The sequence below is a fragment of the Hyaena hyaena genome, unplaced genomic scaffold, assembly GCF_003009895.1.
Source record: "Hyaena hyaena isolate Hyena2069 unplaced genomic scaffold, ASM300989v1 scaffold_44, whole genome shotgun sequence".
NCBI classification, from domain to species: Eukaryota; Metazoa; Chordata; class Mammalia; order Carnivora; family Hyaenidae; genus Hyaena; species Hyaena hyaena.
The window spans coordinates 2,683,086-2,701,470 of record NW_024080676.1 but is presented as its reverse complement, the minus strand read 5'-3'; the positions used below and the strand labels follow the sequence as shown (position 1 = coordinate 2,701,470).

Below are 18,385 nucleotides of genomic sequence, written 5' to 3'. Positions count from 1 at the left end.
ATATGGCCAACTAATCTTTGTCAAAGAAGGAAAGAATATCCAATGGAATAAAGACAGTCTCTTCAGCAAGTGGTGCTGGGAAAACTGGACAGCGACATGCAGAAAAATGAACCTGGACCACTTTCTTATACCGTATACAAAAAGAAACTCAAAATGGATGGAAGACCTAACCCTAAGACAGGAAGCCATCAAAATCCTTGAGGAGGAAGCAGGCAAAAACCTCTTTGACCTTGGCCACCACAACTTCTTACTCAACATGTCTCCAGAGGCAAGGGAAACAAAAGCAAAAATGAATGACTGGGACCACATCAAAATAAAAAGCTTCTGCACAGCAAAGGAAACAATCAGCAAAACTAACAGGCAACCAATGGAAAGGGAGAAGACACCTGAAAATGACATATATGACAAAGGGTTTGTATCCAAAATCTATAAAGAACTTACCAAACTCAACACCCAAATAATTCAGTGAAAAAATGGGCAAAAGACATGAATAGACACTTCTCCAAAGAAGACATCCAAATGGCCAACCAACACATGAGAAAATGCTCAACATCACTCACCATCAGGGAAATGCAAATCAAAACCACAATGAGATACCACTTCACACCTGTCAGAATTGCTAATGTTAACAACTCAGGCAACAACAGATGTTGGCGAGGATGCAGAGAAAGAGGATCTCTTCTGCACTGCTGGTGGGAATGCAAACTGGTGCAGCCACTCTGGAAAACAGTATGAAAGTTCCTCAAAAAATTAAAAATAGAACTACCTACAACCCAGCAATTGCACTGCTAGGTATTTATCCAAAGGATACAGGTATGCTGTTTCAAAGGCGCACATGCACCCAAATGTTTATAGCAGCACTGTTGACAACAGCCAAAGTATGGAAAGAACTCAAATGTCCATCGATGGATGAATGGATAAAGAAGATGTGGTATATAAATATACAATGGAGTATTACTTGGCAATCAAAAAGAATGAAATCTTGCCATTTGCAACTACGTGGATGAAACCAGAGGGTATTGTGCTACGTGAAATTAGTCAGAGAAAGACAAATGCCATATGACTTCACTCATATGAGTACTTGAAGATACATAACAGATGAATCTAAGGGAAGGGAAGCAAAAAGAATATAAAAACAGGTAGGGGGACAAAACATAAGAGATTCTTAAATATGGAGAACAAATTGAGGGTTACTGGAGGGGTTATGGGGAGGACTAAACGAAATCTTTGTTGCACTATATGCTTAACTAACTTGGATGTGAATTAAAAAGTTAAAAAGAAAAGCTAAAGAAAATTATTTACTTCGCAAGTAGAAAACAATATAAAGGATATTTCAGAACCTGCAACATTATAAAGGCAACATTTATCACAGAGTTTTACATTTCTTTTGCATTATAACATTGTCAGTTATAGACACTGTACTAAAGATTTTTCCATAATCTTTATATAAAGATTAGTCCTATTTATATAAAGTTAGTCCTTTAAATATGGACTGTTTTGCAAACCCAGTGGTAAGTAAGCAGAGTTTTAGGCTCCACCAAAATTAAACTGATATAGCCAGATCTACACAAGATAACCCAAATGTAAGGGTGGCAGACCCCAAGTGTCTCACTTTAATCCTTCAAAATAATATGAAAGTCAAATCATTTACACCTGTTTGTACAAACCTCAACTATTCACACATTATGCCTAACTATCTGTTTGAGGATAAATCTATTATACTAGGAGATTATTTAGAGTACTTATTACAGTACAGTTAATGTACAAATGAATTTGCTTGGTTGGCTTCCTAATATATTTTAGCCTTGACTTCCCGCCAGCATCTAGTTCTTCAGTCCCATCTTACATTGGCCCAAACTGGTTTCTCTCCTACAGCAATATCTCCCCAAAGACAGGTACCAAAATACTTTGAGGAATGATACCAATAAAGCAACAAATGGAGAGCCTCCCAGAGTGACCACTTCAAAGGTTCCAGACATTTACCTATATTACATTCTTGTACCTTTTAAAAAGTATTTAACCCAATAAATCTTTGTGTTCCTATATCTATAAGGCTTCCATGTTTCCATGCAGAGACACAGAAAGCAAAAAAGACAAGCTCCCTTTCTCCAGGGAGTCTGCTAGAACAGATATATACACATATAAGTAACTACAGAAGTCTCACTACTTTGTTTACCTCATTCAATCCTCAAAAATGGCCAAAGGGTTAGTGAAGCAATGTACAGAACGTGTGCAATGGATGTAGACTTAACTGTACAACCTTACAGTCTCAGGGTTTTCCCTGAAGTTATTTCCTTTCTGATCCATGACAGTAAAACCACAAGCCTAAGAGCTATTCTGGGTCTTTTCCCCCTCATCAAATTCCTTACAAAACATGATAGACATAATTTTTCACATGACTCCCATTTTCATGTCATCCTCCCTCAAAACAAAAATCAGATTCAAAGTTTTCCTCCATTAAAGTTTCACAAAAGGGCTACTGGTATAAGATATGTCACTCAAATTGCTAGTGATTCCTTCTGACAAGGATTGAATTTAATGTTATTTACATCAACTACCAGATATCACACTTTAATAAAGAGACTGACAAGCACCCATAAACTACCACAAGTGTATCCAAACCCTGGTTTCACAAGTCCCAAATCATCTGCCACACTGCTACAAGAGTCAGTGTTCTAAAATGCAATTCTGAGGGGTGCCTGGGTGGCTCAGTTGCTTAAGTTTCTCTTTGATTTTGGCTCGGGTCATTATCACAGTTTGTGAGTTGGAGCCCCACATCAGGCTCTCTGCTGTCAGCGACAGAGACCAATTTGGGCCCTCGGTCCTCCTCTCTCTCTGTCCCACCCCAGCTCATGCTTGTGGTGTGTTCTCTCTCAAAAATAAACATTTAAAAAATAAAATAAAATAGGAGCTCCTGGGTGGCTCAGTCGGTTAAGCATCCAAGTCTTGGTTTCAGCTCAGGTCTCATGGTTTGTGTGCTCAAGCCCCACATCGGGCTCTACGCTGATAGTGGGGACCCTGCTCAGGATTCTTTTTCCCTCTCTCTCTGCCCACCCTGCCCCCACTTGCACTCTCTTAAAAATAAATTTTAAAATTTTTAAAAAATAAAATACAATTCTGAGCATGCTGCCCTTATTTTAAAAGCCCATCAAAGGTCCTGTGCACTGCTACCCTTCATGGAATCCATTCAAATTGTTTAGTTCTGTCATAAACAAACTTCTTCATAATTTAGTTTCAACCTTTTTGCCTCAAATTTTGACACTCTACCTCACCTGCCCTAAAGGTGGTCATACAGAGTATCTGTAGTCACAAAAGTGCTATCTCATGTATAAATTCTTTTTTTTTAAATTTTTTTAATGTTTTATTTATTTCTAGGAGAGAGAGAGAGAGACAGCGTGAGCAGGGGAGGGTCAGAGAGAGAGGGAGTGACAGACTCTGAAACAGGCTCCAGGCTCTGAGCTGGCAGTCAGCACAGAGCCCGACAAGGGGCTCGAACCCATGAACCGCGAGATCATGACCTAAGCGAAAGTCGGACTCTTAACCGACTAAGCCACCCAGGCGCCTCTCTCATGTATAAATTCTGTACATGCTGTTGTGTGCCTGTACGGTCTTCAGCCAGCCTCATTCCAATCCCAGCCGTTCCCAAGCATTCATGTTTCATCTACCTACCCCTAAGTTTCATGACTTCCTACCTCAAAGTTAATCACTGCCTCAGTGCCTCTGATTCATCCTGTACCTTCTTTTATAACATTAATCAGGTAATATTGTGTGAGTGCTGATTTATGCGGCTCCCCCATTTTAAGTTTAATATTGCTTAATCTCCTCCTTATATGCCTAATATATATAATAGGGCTCAAAACCATTTGCTGAATAAATGGCAAGAAAACTGCAACTAACTCCTAAAAACTGTGTATGTTTAGGCCAGAGGGTCCAAGAACAAAAAAGAGGTTCAGAAGCAATCTTTAAATTTATGAAGGGTGGTTCTGTAAAACAAAACAAAACAAAACAAAACACCTGACTTGCTCTTTGTGGCTCTATTAGGACCAGAAACATTACAAAGAGATACACTATGCTTCCGCATAAAGAACCTTCTAACAATTAATACCCTCAATAAGCTGCCTTGAGGAAACTGACCTCCTTGTTAGTGAAAGAATTCAAGCAGAGGCTAAACAATGTCTATCAGGTGCCTAAACTCTCTAAGAATAGAGACAAACACTTTTAGCTCTAAGGGGGTAGTTACTGTTGGGTTTGTTTTGTTGACCTTTTGCTCAGGTCCAACATAGGGTACTTCTTGAACTGATGGTATGCATCATAGAACCTATCTTCCAGTAGTCTTGTGACCAGAGTCACTGTCTCTTCTTCTTCTTTTTTTTAAAGTTTATTTATTTTTGAGAGAGACAGCGTGAGCAGGGGCGGGGCAGAGAGAGAGGGGGAGAGAGAATCCCAAGCAGGCTCTGTGTTGTCAGCACACAGCCCAATGTGGGGTTCAAACTCACAAAACCATGAGAGCATGACCTGAGCCAAAACCAAGAATCGGACCTTAACTGATTAAGCCACCTAGGTGCCCCTGTCTCTTTTTTCTACATGGCGTTATGATGTTTCCATTAAATGGACAACTAACTCAAAATATTATATTCTGGTCGTTTCATAGAGTAAAACCATCTTATCTCCTCATTAAAATATGTATCTAGTTGGGGCGCCTGAGTGGTTAAGTTGGTTAAGCGTTCAACTTTGGCTCAAGTCATGATCTCCCAGTTGATGAGTTCAAGTTCTGTCAGGCTCTGTGCTGACAGCTCAGAGCCTGCAGCCTGCTTTGAATTCTGTGTCTCCCTCTCTCTCTGCCCCTCTCCCACTTGCATTCTGTCTCTCTCTCAAAAATAAATAAAGATTTAAAAATTTAAAAATATGTATCTAGTTATTATTTTACTTGGGAAAATTTTTATAGTGGTTATCTTCTAAAAGTGTTCCTTCCTGCACTGTAATTCTCAGTTATTTGTATACCCAATTTTGAAAGTTAATTGCTGTCTTAGCAGTCTTGACAGTTTAATGCATTTCTGGGACTGTAACACAAAGATGGCCATCATTCTCCGGTTATATGTTCAATTATTGTATTGGTTAGCTTGTATAACTATTAGTTTTGATAACAAATTTTGGTTCCCAACACTCAATTCTAAATCACAACAAATCCTCTGTTTTCCAAACAACAATCAGGATTTCAATCTCTTTAATCCTAAATAGTACCAATGAAGTTAAAAGTCAGTCCAACAGGGGTGAGGTAAAGACTGTCAAGTGCTATGTCAGAAAGAAAAGAATTCCATTTTATCACGTACATTATATTTTAAAAACGTACATTTCATCACTCTTCAAAAAACAGAAACTACTCAGTTGAGACCTTTTACTGATTTAAAACTTTAGTAACTTACTTCAGAACTTATATTTAAAACTACACTATATATCTGCCTCCTAATAAGCAATTTTCTCTTTATGGGTGAGAGACATTTTAATTCTGGTTGCTAGATTTACCATGGTTCCTTTTAACACTGGAACTCAAGGAAGAATATACTGAATAAAATTGTACTTTTTAATTTTTTCTTTTTAAATGTTTATTGTTTTAAAAAAATTTTTTTAATGTTTTATTTATTTCTGAGAGAGAGGGAGAGAGAGAGACAGCGTAAGCAGGGGATGGTCAGAGAGAGAGGGAGATACAGAATCTGAAGCAGGCTCCAGGCTCTGAGCTGGCTGTCAGCACAGAGCCTGACGTGGGGCTCGAATCCCCAAACCATGAGATCATGACCTAAGCCCAAGTTGGACACTTAACCAACTGAGCCACCCAGGGGCCCCTGTTTATTTATTTTTGAGAGAGAGAGAAAGAGAACAGGGGGAGGGGCTGAGAGAGAGAGAGGGATAGAGGATCTGAAGCTGGCTCTGCGCTGATAGCAGAGACCCCAATGAGGGGCTTTGAACCCAAGAACCATGAGATCATGACCTGAGCTGAAGTCAGACAGTAAAACTGACTGAGCCACCCAGGCACCCCGCTTTTTATTTTTTAGAAAGAGACAGAGAGCATGTGAGTGGGGGAGAGCAACAGAGGGAGAGGGAGGGAGGGAGAGGTAGAGGGAGAAGGATAGGGAGGGAGAGGGAGGGAGAGAGAAGGCTCTCAAGTAGGCTCCACAATCCATGCAGAGTCTGATGTGGGGCTCAATCCCGCAACCCTGGGATCATGACCTGAGCCTAAACCAAGAGTCGGACACTCAACTGAGTCACCCAGGTGCCCCAAATTGTACTTTCTAATGTCTGAATCTATCATACTAATACCTAAGCTTTTAGAGCCTAAATTAACACTTTATATATATATATAAAACACTTTATATATATATATAAAAGCTGTCATTAAAAGATACTTCTGCTGCACCATATGACCTATTATGAGGCCATGAGAGGATGAGAACATTAGGGATGTTCAGAGGGAGGCACAGCAGATATCTTTAGGAAAGAAGTTGCCAGAAACCTCTACAAAGGCATTGAGGTAAGCAGAGTAGAAAAATAAACATGAGGATAATCTGTAGTAATTACTCTGAAGTTTAGAGGCCAAAGTACAGGGCTAACTTTCAATCAACATGTTCTGCAGCAGTTTTTCTCTTTACAAACTTCTTCAAAATCATTCTCTTAACATGTTTCTTCTGTCTCTAACTATACATTCACACCCTCCAAACATATCTTTCTTACCACCTCAACTGAAATAGTATGGAAAAGTATTTATCCTTAGTTTTATATCCTGTCCTATTTTTCAAAAGCAAATAATAATGAGCGTTTTCTGAAGACAAGGAAATGGACCCTTTCCTCAAGGCTCTAGAGAAGAATAGAGCCCTGCTGACATTGTGTTTTAGCCCACTGAGACTTGCATTGGACTTCTAACCCACAGAGCTCTCAGATAATAAATTTCTATTTTTTAAGCCAAAAAATGAGCATTTTCTGTTTTTTTTTTACAAGGAAACAAACTTACAGTCTCTGAATACCTGTCTCTTGGGGCAACAAAAGTATTTCCCCTACTTGACTAGAAGATGACTACAAACAGTCTTGATGAAAATCAGATCTGGAAATTGAAGATAATGCCCAATGTATGATGGGTAGGTATATATTACAGTATTTGGGAAAATATGAGAAAATAGCACATAATTTGATTTCAAAACTATCATGTTCAGTTCCAAACTTAACATGTTTTAATCTCTCTGGGGTTAGAAACAGGCAGATGGAAATATTTTTAAGCCAAGAAATGTATCCCAAAATAAAATTCAAATTAAAAAGAAATCGAAAAGCCTAATTCAAAGGTAAATTAAACACATTACCAAGCTCACTCTCAAACAAGTTCTAACTAAGAGCATAACTTGTAGTTTGGTTTCCTAAGGTAAACTTCTCTTAATTGCAGGAAAGAGCCTGCTGAAAACCCAGACAGTCACATGGGTTTCCATCTCTTTCTTCTTTTGGCCACAGAAATAAGAAGTCCAAGAAAGGCTGAAGCAGCAAATTCTAGAGGGGAATATGCCGTGTGCAATCTGCAGCAGTTTTTCTTAAAGGCATGGAAAAGTTAGAACTAGCAGCAGAAGGAAGGAAAATTAACACCTTTTTTTGATGAGCTATAAATAAGGAGAAATAAAGTTATGACTCCATGTTGAAGACATGAGTAAGGTTTTGCAAGTTAAAGCTTTTCACAGAACAGGCAAGCAAGGCTTTCCATATAGCATAAAATAAAAGGACCCTTCTCACTAATAAAAAGGAAGCTAAGATTTAATCAGGCAGAGATAACTTCTCAGTCTAGTGAAGGTCAGCAAAATACTTCCCTACTGTATCTCTACTTACACTCACCAATTACAGGGAACCTACATATGATCCAAGTTTAAAATCAATAAGGTAATGTGAGCAATAAATGCATGTTGCACCTTCTTTCAGTTATTATCTGAGGAGACCTGCCCATCAACAATTATTTCAGTAATTATAGTCTGGGAACCACCTGCATCAGAATCCTTCTTAGGAGTCCTAGTTAAATATTTGGATTCCTGCTGGGCCCCACAAAAGATCTAGTGAATCAAAGGTAGAGGGAGGGGAGGGAGGCTCAAGGAATCTGCATTCTTAGCAACCTCCTCCCTTCAGGTAATTTTAAAATACACGGAGGTTTAAGAATTACTGTTGTAGGGTTCAAGCAACTATCACTCAAAACTACCCGGGGAATAATGCAGCCTAGCTAAAAAGAATTCCCAGGAAGAAATAAGCAGCCTCAAAAAGGACTGACTTTTCCCTTCTCAGTACACATAAAGATGGGTAACAGATGTGTCACCTCAAAAATCTCCAAATGTTTCCACTCTTCTCAAAGTTTTCCCACCACAACATACCAAGCATGAAATGTATGAGTGAGCCAAGCTAAACATTTCATGAACTTAAACTAAGAAACCAGCTTTGCCTGTCTATAGGAGCCTTAAAACAATAAAATATATAAATTTTAATCTTTCTCAACATTCCCTCCTTTCAGTTCCTTCTCAGATTTGCTTTTTAGTCAAAGCTTAAAGATTTCTGAAAATCTTAGACCATTACATTACAGTCCATTTTATTTTATTTTATTTTATTTTATTTTTATTTATTTCTAGGAGAGAGAGAGACAGCGTGAGCAGGGGAGGGTCAGAGAGAGAGGGAGTCACAGACTGAAACAGGCTCCAGGCTCCGAGCTGGCATTCAGCACAGAGCCCGACGCGGGGCCCGAACCCACGAACCGCGAGATCATGACCTAAGCGAAAGTCGGACGCTCAACCGACTAAGCCACCCAGGCGCCCCTTTTACAGTCCATTTTAACACCAATCCAATAACAAATACAAATTATGTTTAAAAATCTAGTACACAAATCATGTAATGTTTCTTCAGGTAATACACATAAAAAAATCCATTCATCTCCTTCTTTCTTTAAACCAGTGGATTTCAGCGATGAAGCTGGGGAAGGGACTGCGGCTATCTTGCCACACAATAAATACAAGGCACTTAAAACATTATCTCATAGGCAATCTCATGAGGTAGGTATCACCATTATCTTTACTTTATGGATGTCTTGGCTAAGGCCCAGAGGGGTCAAGTAACCTGTGCAGAATTATACAGCTAGGTAGGCTAATTCAAACCAAGGCAGTCTAATTCCAGAACCAGCATTTTTTTTTTTTTTTAAATCACTACACTATTCTGTAGTTTGTATATGTCATTGCCAAAAAGTAAGTCCCCGGAATCTGACAAGGTAGGGGTTGTGGATTCTGGAGAATCTAATTTTTTTAAATGTGTTTTCAGGTGATTGTGAAGTATAACAAAAGTTAGGAATTATTTATTAGGCTATTAGTTCACCCAAGTAGAACGCTGGCAACCTTTGAGACATAACTCATGGTCCGGAAGTTAAGGTCTCAAATTCCAATACACTGATTAACTAGAATTTACTTATTATCCTATTCTCTCTTTCCTACTTGGAAGAAATGAAAAGAAAAAAATACAGAATTAATTTGCCCAAGGTCACACAATTATTTAATGGCAGAAGCTATCCAGGCAAAAACCAAATTTCTTATCTCTCAAACCAATAGTATTTTCACTACACCAAAAGCTATGTTTTTGTTCATTAACACCTCATGATTCATAGAAATTAGTATATTAGCTTCAAACCCTAGGAACCAGATCTTTGGTCTAGTTCTGATTTTTATTAATTCACTATCTGTAGGCAATTAATTATAAAATAAAATTGTAAAATAAAAATAAATTCCTTAAAAGGTCACAGGAAGATTTCCAGAATTAGAAAACACACAAAAAAAATCTTGGAAAAATATGGAATTATGTAGAATTAAATATTATTTCATATTTTTTTAGAGGCACATAGGTAGCTACTGGTTGTTAAAGCTTGAAAATATTACCCCAAATAGTTTGAACTTGCTTTGAAAATCAATGCTCTAGGTCCCCCTGAAGAACAATTCATTACCATGCCTAACTCATTTCCAATATTAAATTAACATCATCTTACTAGGTGATGTCTAGCAACTAAAAGATTTCTCTAATAACAGCCCTGTTGATTTTCCGTAGGATATTCAGTGATGAATGGAGTGATCCTTGAAGTTCCTTCTACTTTAAAGGTTTATTATACAGTAAAACACAACTGTTCCCCAAATACAAATCTTTTAGTCAGTATCTCTATGCTGAATGAAACGTGAAGTTTAACTAATAGTGATGTACAAACGTTGGTTTCTTAGTTGTGACAAATGTACCACAGTAATGTGATGTTAACAAACGGGGAACTGGGTGAGGAGTATACCAGAACTCTCTGTACTATGCAACTTTTCTGTAAATCTAAAACTAATCTAAAATAAAAAATATTTTTCAAATAAAGTAAATCTGTATGCCCATTTTTAACAGTTCAGAAAATTTCTACCAAAGAGTAATGGTCTGCTTTGCTGTTGGGATATAGTGTCAAAAATGTTGATTTAGTTTTGCACTTCAAAATAATATTTGAGTACTTAAAATTATCTTAGTCTCATAAAAATTGGAGGTTCCCACTATTTTCTACCTGATTTATATGCAGATTATCACATTTCCAACCACCCACCTTAAAACCACAAATTTCTAAGGTAAAGGCCTTGAAAACTAGAGCTGGATTTCCAGTGGTTTACTGCTTTGTGTTTAGATTGGGGGGACGGGTATCAGACACAGGAAACAAATACAAAAGGCTCTTGAGCCATTATCTCCTCCATCTAATATAATGGGATGCTTCATGACACTCTAAAACCTTAAATGACTCTAATTTTTATTCTAGAGCAATTAATTATATTCTTTTCAGCTTTCCTAAAAATTTTAAACATTTTAATTATATTAACATGTAAGTAATGTCCAAAAGAGTTTTAGTAACAGAAAGTATTATTTTTCACATTTACTTTTATAATCTCTGTAGTAACAAAAATGTAATATTTAGATCAAGATATTCGTTCATTCTCCTTACCTATAAGTGCACCACACCTGTATTAAAGAAATGCTGGGCTGCCTGGGTGGCTCAGTCAGTTAAGAATCTGACCCTTGATTTTGGTTCTGGTCATGATCTCAGTTGTCAGAGCAGCCCGCGGTTAATGGCCTCAGCACTGGGTGTGGAGCCTGCTTGGGATTCTCTTTCCCACTCTCTCTGTCCTTTCCCTGCTCCTGGCTTGCAGGCACTCTCTCTTTCTCACTCAAAATAAACATAAAAAAGAAAGAAAGAAATGCTTGATTTAGGGAGTTACAAAAATCTTTTAACACTTATCAGAAGTTTGATATTTTGTCTCTTTGTTAAAAGGTTGAAGAAGGAGTTTTTTTGAGAAATGGGTTTTGAAACTGTAGTTTTTATTTTAGTTGGCTGGGAGGAATACACATTGTGCAACAAAGAAGGGAGCCCTACCTGACAGAAGTCTAAGATGGCTTAGTCAGGTGAATTATGATTTTGCCAGAGTGCAAATTCTAGGTGGAAAAAGGAATGTGGTCATTTTGTCGTTTCTGAGAACATTAAGTAAAGAAAAATTATAATTGTAGGATTTTAAATTCTCAATATATTTAACAGTATATACTCTGAACAATGTTCATATTGTGGAGAATGGAGATTGTATAGATAGAAAAAGAAATCACTAAAAGAACCGTTAGTGTTCACTATTCAGCCTAACTATAATAAAAAGAGTTCTGTAAAAATAGTTTTCTGCCACAACATTTAGTAAGTTTCAGAAGTCAATAATTCTAGAAAAAGCTACACAGATCTGGAGGTTTCATAACCTATAAAGTCAATTCCCTTTTTGAAAAGGAAAAAGTCTTCAATACTTTCTTCTCAATCTTGGCTATGCCCTTTAAGTCCACCAAATTCTCTCACAATTCACCTGGAGACACAGATACCCGTGTGTTTCTAAATAACAGTAACTATGGCAATCACATCTGAAGAAAACTCAAGAGAAATAAATGGCTTAAAAAATACATCTATAAAGGGCGTATCTACCTGAAAAATAAACCATTCTAGCTTTGGAAAAAAAGACATGAATTTGCTTAAAGGACCCATAAAGATAACTTAAATTTATTTTTAAAAGAATAATTTTTTTTAACTAAACAGATTCTTGAAGAATGAAGGCTAACCTGGAAACACAAGAGATTTTTTTAAGTTTTCATCTCCTTCTCAGTGCTGAGTTGGTGACAGTAGAGATAGTGGTACCCACCTAACATTTTAAAACATTTATGGACAGGAAAAGGCCAAGGATCTGAGGGAATATTACTTGGGGGGCTCCATAGTCAAGTCACCATTCACACAGAGAGATGCCTATATGAAGCTGAGAGAAGTCTCCAACAGGGACTGAACTAGAACTCACCTCACCTGGACGGGAAGGGAGGGGAGGAAAAACAGGTGATGAGAGCAGCCTCACCCTGGACCAAATTCCTTTAGCTCCTACATAATTTCTACTCTATTCAATGAAGCTTCTATCCATTTAGTTAACTTTAAGATAACTCTGTTATCTGTAGTAACAGATATCCTGTTGTAAAGTATTCCCCTCTTAAATTAAAACAAACATGAAACTATTCTTTAAAAGTATTTAATAGAGATTTTTGCCAAGAAAAAGAGAGGAAGTGAAAAGAAGGGAAAGATAAAGGATAACCAGGTGGGAGAGGAAAAAAAAGCCACAGGTGAATACAAATGATGATCAAATGTAAACCTGGTCTGAAAATCAGGAATCTCAGTTTCTAATTCCACCTCTGCCATTAGCTAATGAAACTACCTTATGTAGATAATGGGTTTCCTGATCAAAAAATGAAGTGGCAGTAGGGGTTGCACCCAAGAATCCATCCAAGAACAAGACATCCCCAAAGGGAGCCCTTATCTAGAGCTTCCAAGAATGACAATTATACACATGAACCTCTAGGTTGTCACGGTAATGGAAATTTCTGATCATTCTGTCTGGGAATGGAAGATTTCTTCACAATTACCTAGAGAATAGTACAGAGGAAGAGCCTGTAACAGTTGGCAATTCAATACAACTTGAGTGAAATTCTTCATACCACTGCTAGGTACTGCAGATTCAGAGAGAAGTATCAGAGTCTCTGCCTTTAGGGTGTTCAGAATCGAGTTAAGGTTTTGGCTAAATCCAATTAAGGTTTTGTGCCCTTTTCCAGGAATGTTATACAAAGAAGTAACGACATCTAGAATCCTGACATTCTGATTTCAATGAAGAAAACCAAGGCTTAGGAGCACGTGTGTGGCTCAATCCATTAAGTATCCGACTCTTGATTTTGGCTGGGGTCATGAGCTCACAGTTTGGTTTGAGTTCCAGCCCCACGTCTGGCTTTGCACTGACAGCACGGAGCCTGCTTGGGATTCTGTATCCCTCTCTCTCTCAAAAAAAGAAAAGAAAAAAAAGAAAAAAACTTTTGAAGGAAAGGAAACCATCTAAGGCTTAGAGAAATTAACTTCATGGTACCTATTTTGACTTCAAATTCAGTGCTCTGATACACATGATTAACATGGCTATATGAATGTCAACTAGCTATTTTAGTCCTATTAACAGGACTTTTAACTGAAGTCCTATTAACCAATTAAAGAAGAAATTTTAATTATATCCAAATTTCTTCCTGTTAATATGAAAAAGCTGCTTAAAATAAATTTGCCTTATTGTTCATAAATTGCAATGCATATACACATTTATTTGTCTTCAAACTTAATCCTTGGTAGCCTGCACTCCACCACCACTTCAGGGACCAGTGTCCAAATTATCTCTATTCCCAATGGTGGCATAAAGCAGGCATTCTGGGTATACTGGTTGAATTAGTGATCTCCAAAGCCCCTTCCAAGTCTAAAATTCCCTGACACCTGACATCAAAACATGACCAATAAACAGCCAAAGGCCACACAAGTTCACAAATGTATAAACTTAGTTCACCTTGAGAGCTTATAAAATACTGCCACTATAAGCTTTAAGTATGTTTTTGCAACTATACCCACACACACAGATTTCACTACAATATATTTTATCCTATGAGTAACAAAAAATTACGATTTCTCAATCTTGATTTAAACAACTTCATAAATTACTTGTGAACTTATATAGGCAGGAAAAGTGAAGTATAATAAAATAGAAAAAGAAATATTAATTCCAACCAGAAAACTGTGCCTGTGTCTACAAATATGCAAGCTAACTGTATAATCCTCTAAAACTTGAGCTGCATAATTTGCTTCTTTCAGTTCTATCAAGCTCCCTGAAAAGGAAACAAAAACAGAGGAGAACTCTGAAAGAAAGAGTTTACAAGTTGGTAATACTTTCCTATTTGCCTAGAGATTAAGGGGGAAAAAAGTATATCAAGATCTGACTCCAGACAAATTGCTATTTCATTAATGGGCAATAGGATGACTAATTTCTTACTATTTATCCCTATCAAAGCCCTATTCTGAAATCTGCAATGTCTATCTAGCACCATATATCAATTTCAAGAATAACAGGTCAAAACACAAATACAACAGCATCAAAAACTAAAAGGTTGCTGAAAAAAAGTGTAGGCCTATCTGGCAGAGGTAGAGAAGAGGGATTTTCTAGATAAAGCGCCATAGCCATTTGACTTTTTAAGGGCTGGGATCAAATTCGAAATTCCAAACTGACTGCATTTTAATAAAGGCCGTTAAACACTATGAAACATAAACACTTCTAATTTCAGGAATTCCCAAGCTACATGAATGGATTCAGACTCCACGCAAATAGACCTCTCTGCAGAATGACTTCCCTTTCTCTTTCACAACCACACCCGCACACATATACTGCCGCGCCCACCCCCACTCCTCAACCCTACTCCTCCTAGTACAGTAAAAAAAAAAAAAAAAAAACACTGAAAACAGGGCAGGTTGTCTGCTTATCAGGAGGAAGCAAAACTGCAGCTATGGCTTTAGCACGCTGGCAGGGCCTGAATACGCGGAAACCAGGTGTCAACAACAGGTACAGCCTCCAGCCCACAGGGAAACAAAGATTCGCTCCCCACAAAGTTGGCAACTTCTCCTACATACAACACAATGCAGACCCAGTTCCTCTTCTGCCAATGACAAATCAAAGCTAAGACCTGATTGCCAGCAAGAGCCCGCACGGAGGCGCCTCCCAAGCCGCTCTCGGCCGGTTCGCGGCCTCGACCTCCGCCCTGGCCCCGGTCCCCGTCCCGACCCCTAGCCCGCCTAGCCCGCCCCGAGCCCCGGCGCAGCCTGCGCTGTACCTGGCGAAGAAGTCGGCGAAACCGCCGCTCCGTCGAGCCCGGGCCGTGGTCCCCGCGGCGCCCTGCTCCGTGGCGGGCGCGGGCACCGGCGGCCCGGCTGGGGGCAGGTGGTCTCGGCTCACCTCGAACGTGTTCCGAGAATTCACTTGAACGTCCGAGACGCCTGGGCGCGGCTCCGCGCCCGCACTAGTCCTCTCGGCGGCGGCGGCGGCCGCCGACAAGCCCTCCTGGGGACCCCCAGCGCCGGCTCCCGGCCGCTCCAAGTCCTCGCTGCTGCTGCCGTCGCTGGCCGGGCTGTCCCCCGAGCCGCTGCTCGCACCCTGGGACTTGTCAGCGTCCGCCGCCGCCAGACAGCAGCTCCGCAGCGGGTGCTCGAGTGGCGCGGCCCAGTCGGACGGGCTGCCCTCGACGTCCGCGCCCTCGTCGCCAGGCCCCTCCGGGGAAAGGCGGCGGCGGCGCGGATCCCGGCCGTCTGCGCGGACCAGCTCGTGAGGCTCCTCCAGGTCGCGACAGTCCTGGCCCGGCAGAAAGCCCGAATCCCCGTTGGTCATGCCTCTGTGCCGCGGCGCACGGGCATCCACCTCCTCTGCGCCTCGGTGCTTGGAGCCTGAGTCCCGCGGGCAGGCGTCCGAGCGCAGGGCTACCGGGGGCGGCGGCGCGCGGGGCTGGCCAGCGGGGAGTGGACAGTAGCACAGCCCCGGCTCCAGCTGTCCTCCGGCCGCCGCGATGTAGCGCCGGAGGAGCTGCTGAGGCGGCGTCTCCTCTTCTTCCTCCTCCTCCTCCGCTGGCAGCTCCACAGCGCCGACGCCTCCGCCGAAGCCGCCCGTGGCCCGGATCATCTTCCCGTCCTGGCCCACGGGCTCTGGCGCCGGCACCGGGAGCAACTTGGGGTTTCTTCCCGAACAGGCTCCGGCATCCTCTGGACCCACCATCTAGGGCCGAGTGAACGCCACCCGAGGAGGCGACGGAAGAGTCCCCGGCGCAGGCTCGGCCCGGGAATAGCCCTGGGGGCTGGGGCCGCGGCCGCAGCCGCCGCAATGTTCCCAGACCCACCCCTCCCACCCCAGACTTCAGGCAGTTGCCGGAGAGCTGGCACGCGCCAGAGCTCGCGCACGCGCAAACGCCGGCCGGGTCAAATCACCGAACTGGCTATTCGGCGAACCATAGAGACAGTAGCTAGAGAGGCCCACTCCCTGACACTCCGGCGGCCAATCTGGGATCGGCCATCTGGATGGAGGAGGCTGGTTGGCTCTTTCTGAGCGTGACAATTCTTACACAGGCACAGGTTTGACTCGCTTAGCAAAAATTCACTTGACGTACTTAATTTATGGGAGTAGGATACAGGATATTAGATGTAAGCCCTTCCAGCTCTAGTTGTTCACCAGTCGACTTTACGCTTTTTCATGCATCTTCTCTATCGCCATTGCTACAATTTAGGGCTTCATCGTCCACAATACTAAGGTATCTTTCTTATCTAGCACCATGTTACATCACATGGCTTTTCTTAAAGATTTCCATTATCACTCTAAAGGAGAGAGAGAAAATAGAGTCGGGCAGAGAGGGGCTATTGAAATAATTCCAGCACCAAGTGATAATGGATTAACATGGAGTAACTGCCACTGAGTGGAAATGAGGGCGTTTAAAGTAGAAATCACGAGGGGCGCTTTGGTGGCTCAGTCGGTTAAGCGTCTGACTTAGGCTCAGGTCATCATACTGCCAGTGATTTAGAGCCCGGCATTGGGCCCTGTGCTGACAGCCTGGAGCCTGCTTCAGATTCTGTGTCCCCCTCTCTTTCTGCCCCTCCCCTGCTCACACTGTCAGTCTCTCTCAAAAATAAGTAAACATTAAAAAATTAGGAAAAAAGTAGAAATCACAAGACGTGATAACTGATCCGATATAAGGAGCGACTGAAGAGGGAGGAACCAGCAATTACTAGAAAACTCCTGAGAGTGAAACTAATGTGGATTGAAGAAATGGGGATTTAGATGGCGGGGGGGGGGGGACCAACCTTTATTAATAGGGGAAATATATCTGGTAAACTAAAAAGCCTGGGAATATACAAAATAGAATTCTAAAACTTGGTTAAGGGCTTAGGTTTGGAGACACGGGTTGAAGAGTCATCTCCATATTGCAACAAGGTGAGTCATTAGGGACATGGCCTAGGAAGAAAGAATAAAGATGGAGGCAGAGACTCAAAGGTGTCATTATTTCTGGATGGGCAAAGAAGTTGCTTTGCAAAGGATTAAAGAGGAAATAGCTGTAGTTAAAATGAAGGGGAAAATATTGACAACTCATTCTAGAAGTATGTCAATGAAAAGAGAGAACAGAAATAGGAAAATGGGATAGTAATGACAGGAAGCAGCATTTTCAAGCCTTTATATATTTTTTATATATATGATAGGTAGTACAACCTATATATGAGTAGTAGTAAAATATGTAAATGGACACCTTTGTACCCAGCACCCAGTTTAAGAAATACCGGGTGTCTTTTATAATGAGTATATTTGAAGGCCTTAAGGAAAGACTAACTAGCAGGACAGAGAATCCGAAGGACTAACTAGCAAAGGCGTCATTAGTAATGTATTTATTGTCAAGATCTTTCAGAAGAATAAATGACTTCCAGGACACAGTTGGAAAAATTAATACAGAAAGAGAAAATATTTGTAAATCATATATCTGATAAAAGTCTAGTATACAGAATATATAAAGAACTCATAAAACTCAACAAGACAACCCAATTTAAAAGTGGATAAAAGAGGGTGCCTTGGTGAATCAGTTGGTTAAGCCTCAGATTCTTGATTTCTGCTCAGGTCATGACCTCACAGTTACTGGGGTCAAGCCCTGACTTGGGCTCTGCACTGACAGTAAGGAGTCTGATTGGTATTCTCTCTTTCTCCCTCACTCTCTGCCCCCACCACCACACTGTCTCTCAAAATAAATATATAAACTTTAAAAGAAAGTAAAAATAAAAGTGGGTAAAGGACTTGAACAAACATTTCTCCAAAGAAGATATGCTAATAGCTATTAATATGCACATGAAGTAATGCTCAACATCATTAGTAAATAAGGAAATGTAAATTAAAACCACAATGACTTTAAAAAGTATTGGGGCACCTGGGTGGCTCAGTTGGTT

At 40.5% G+C, this 18,385-nt stretch overlaps 1 protein-coding gene across 1 annotated transcript in view; it reads right to left on the bottom strand.

Annotated features, from left to right (window-relative positions):
- Positions 1 to 16,273, bottom strand: part of TBC1D12 (TBC1 domain family member 12) — a 102,650-nt gene extending 86,377 nt beyond the window's left edge. Inside the window, exon 1 of the mRNA XM_039230214.1 lies at positions 15,253 to 16,273. Within this exon, the coding sequence (XP_039086145.1) occupies positions 15,253 to 16,184 (932 nt within the window). The 5' untranslated portion in view covers positions 16,185 to 16,273. The remainder of the gene's footprint in view (positions 1 to 15,252) is intronic.
- Between the last annotated feature and the right edge of the window lie 2,112 nt (positions 16,274 to 18,385).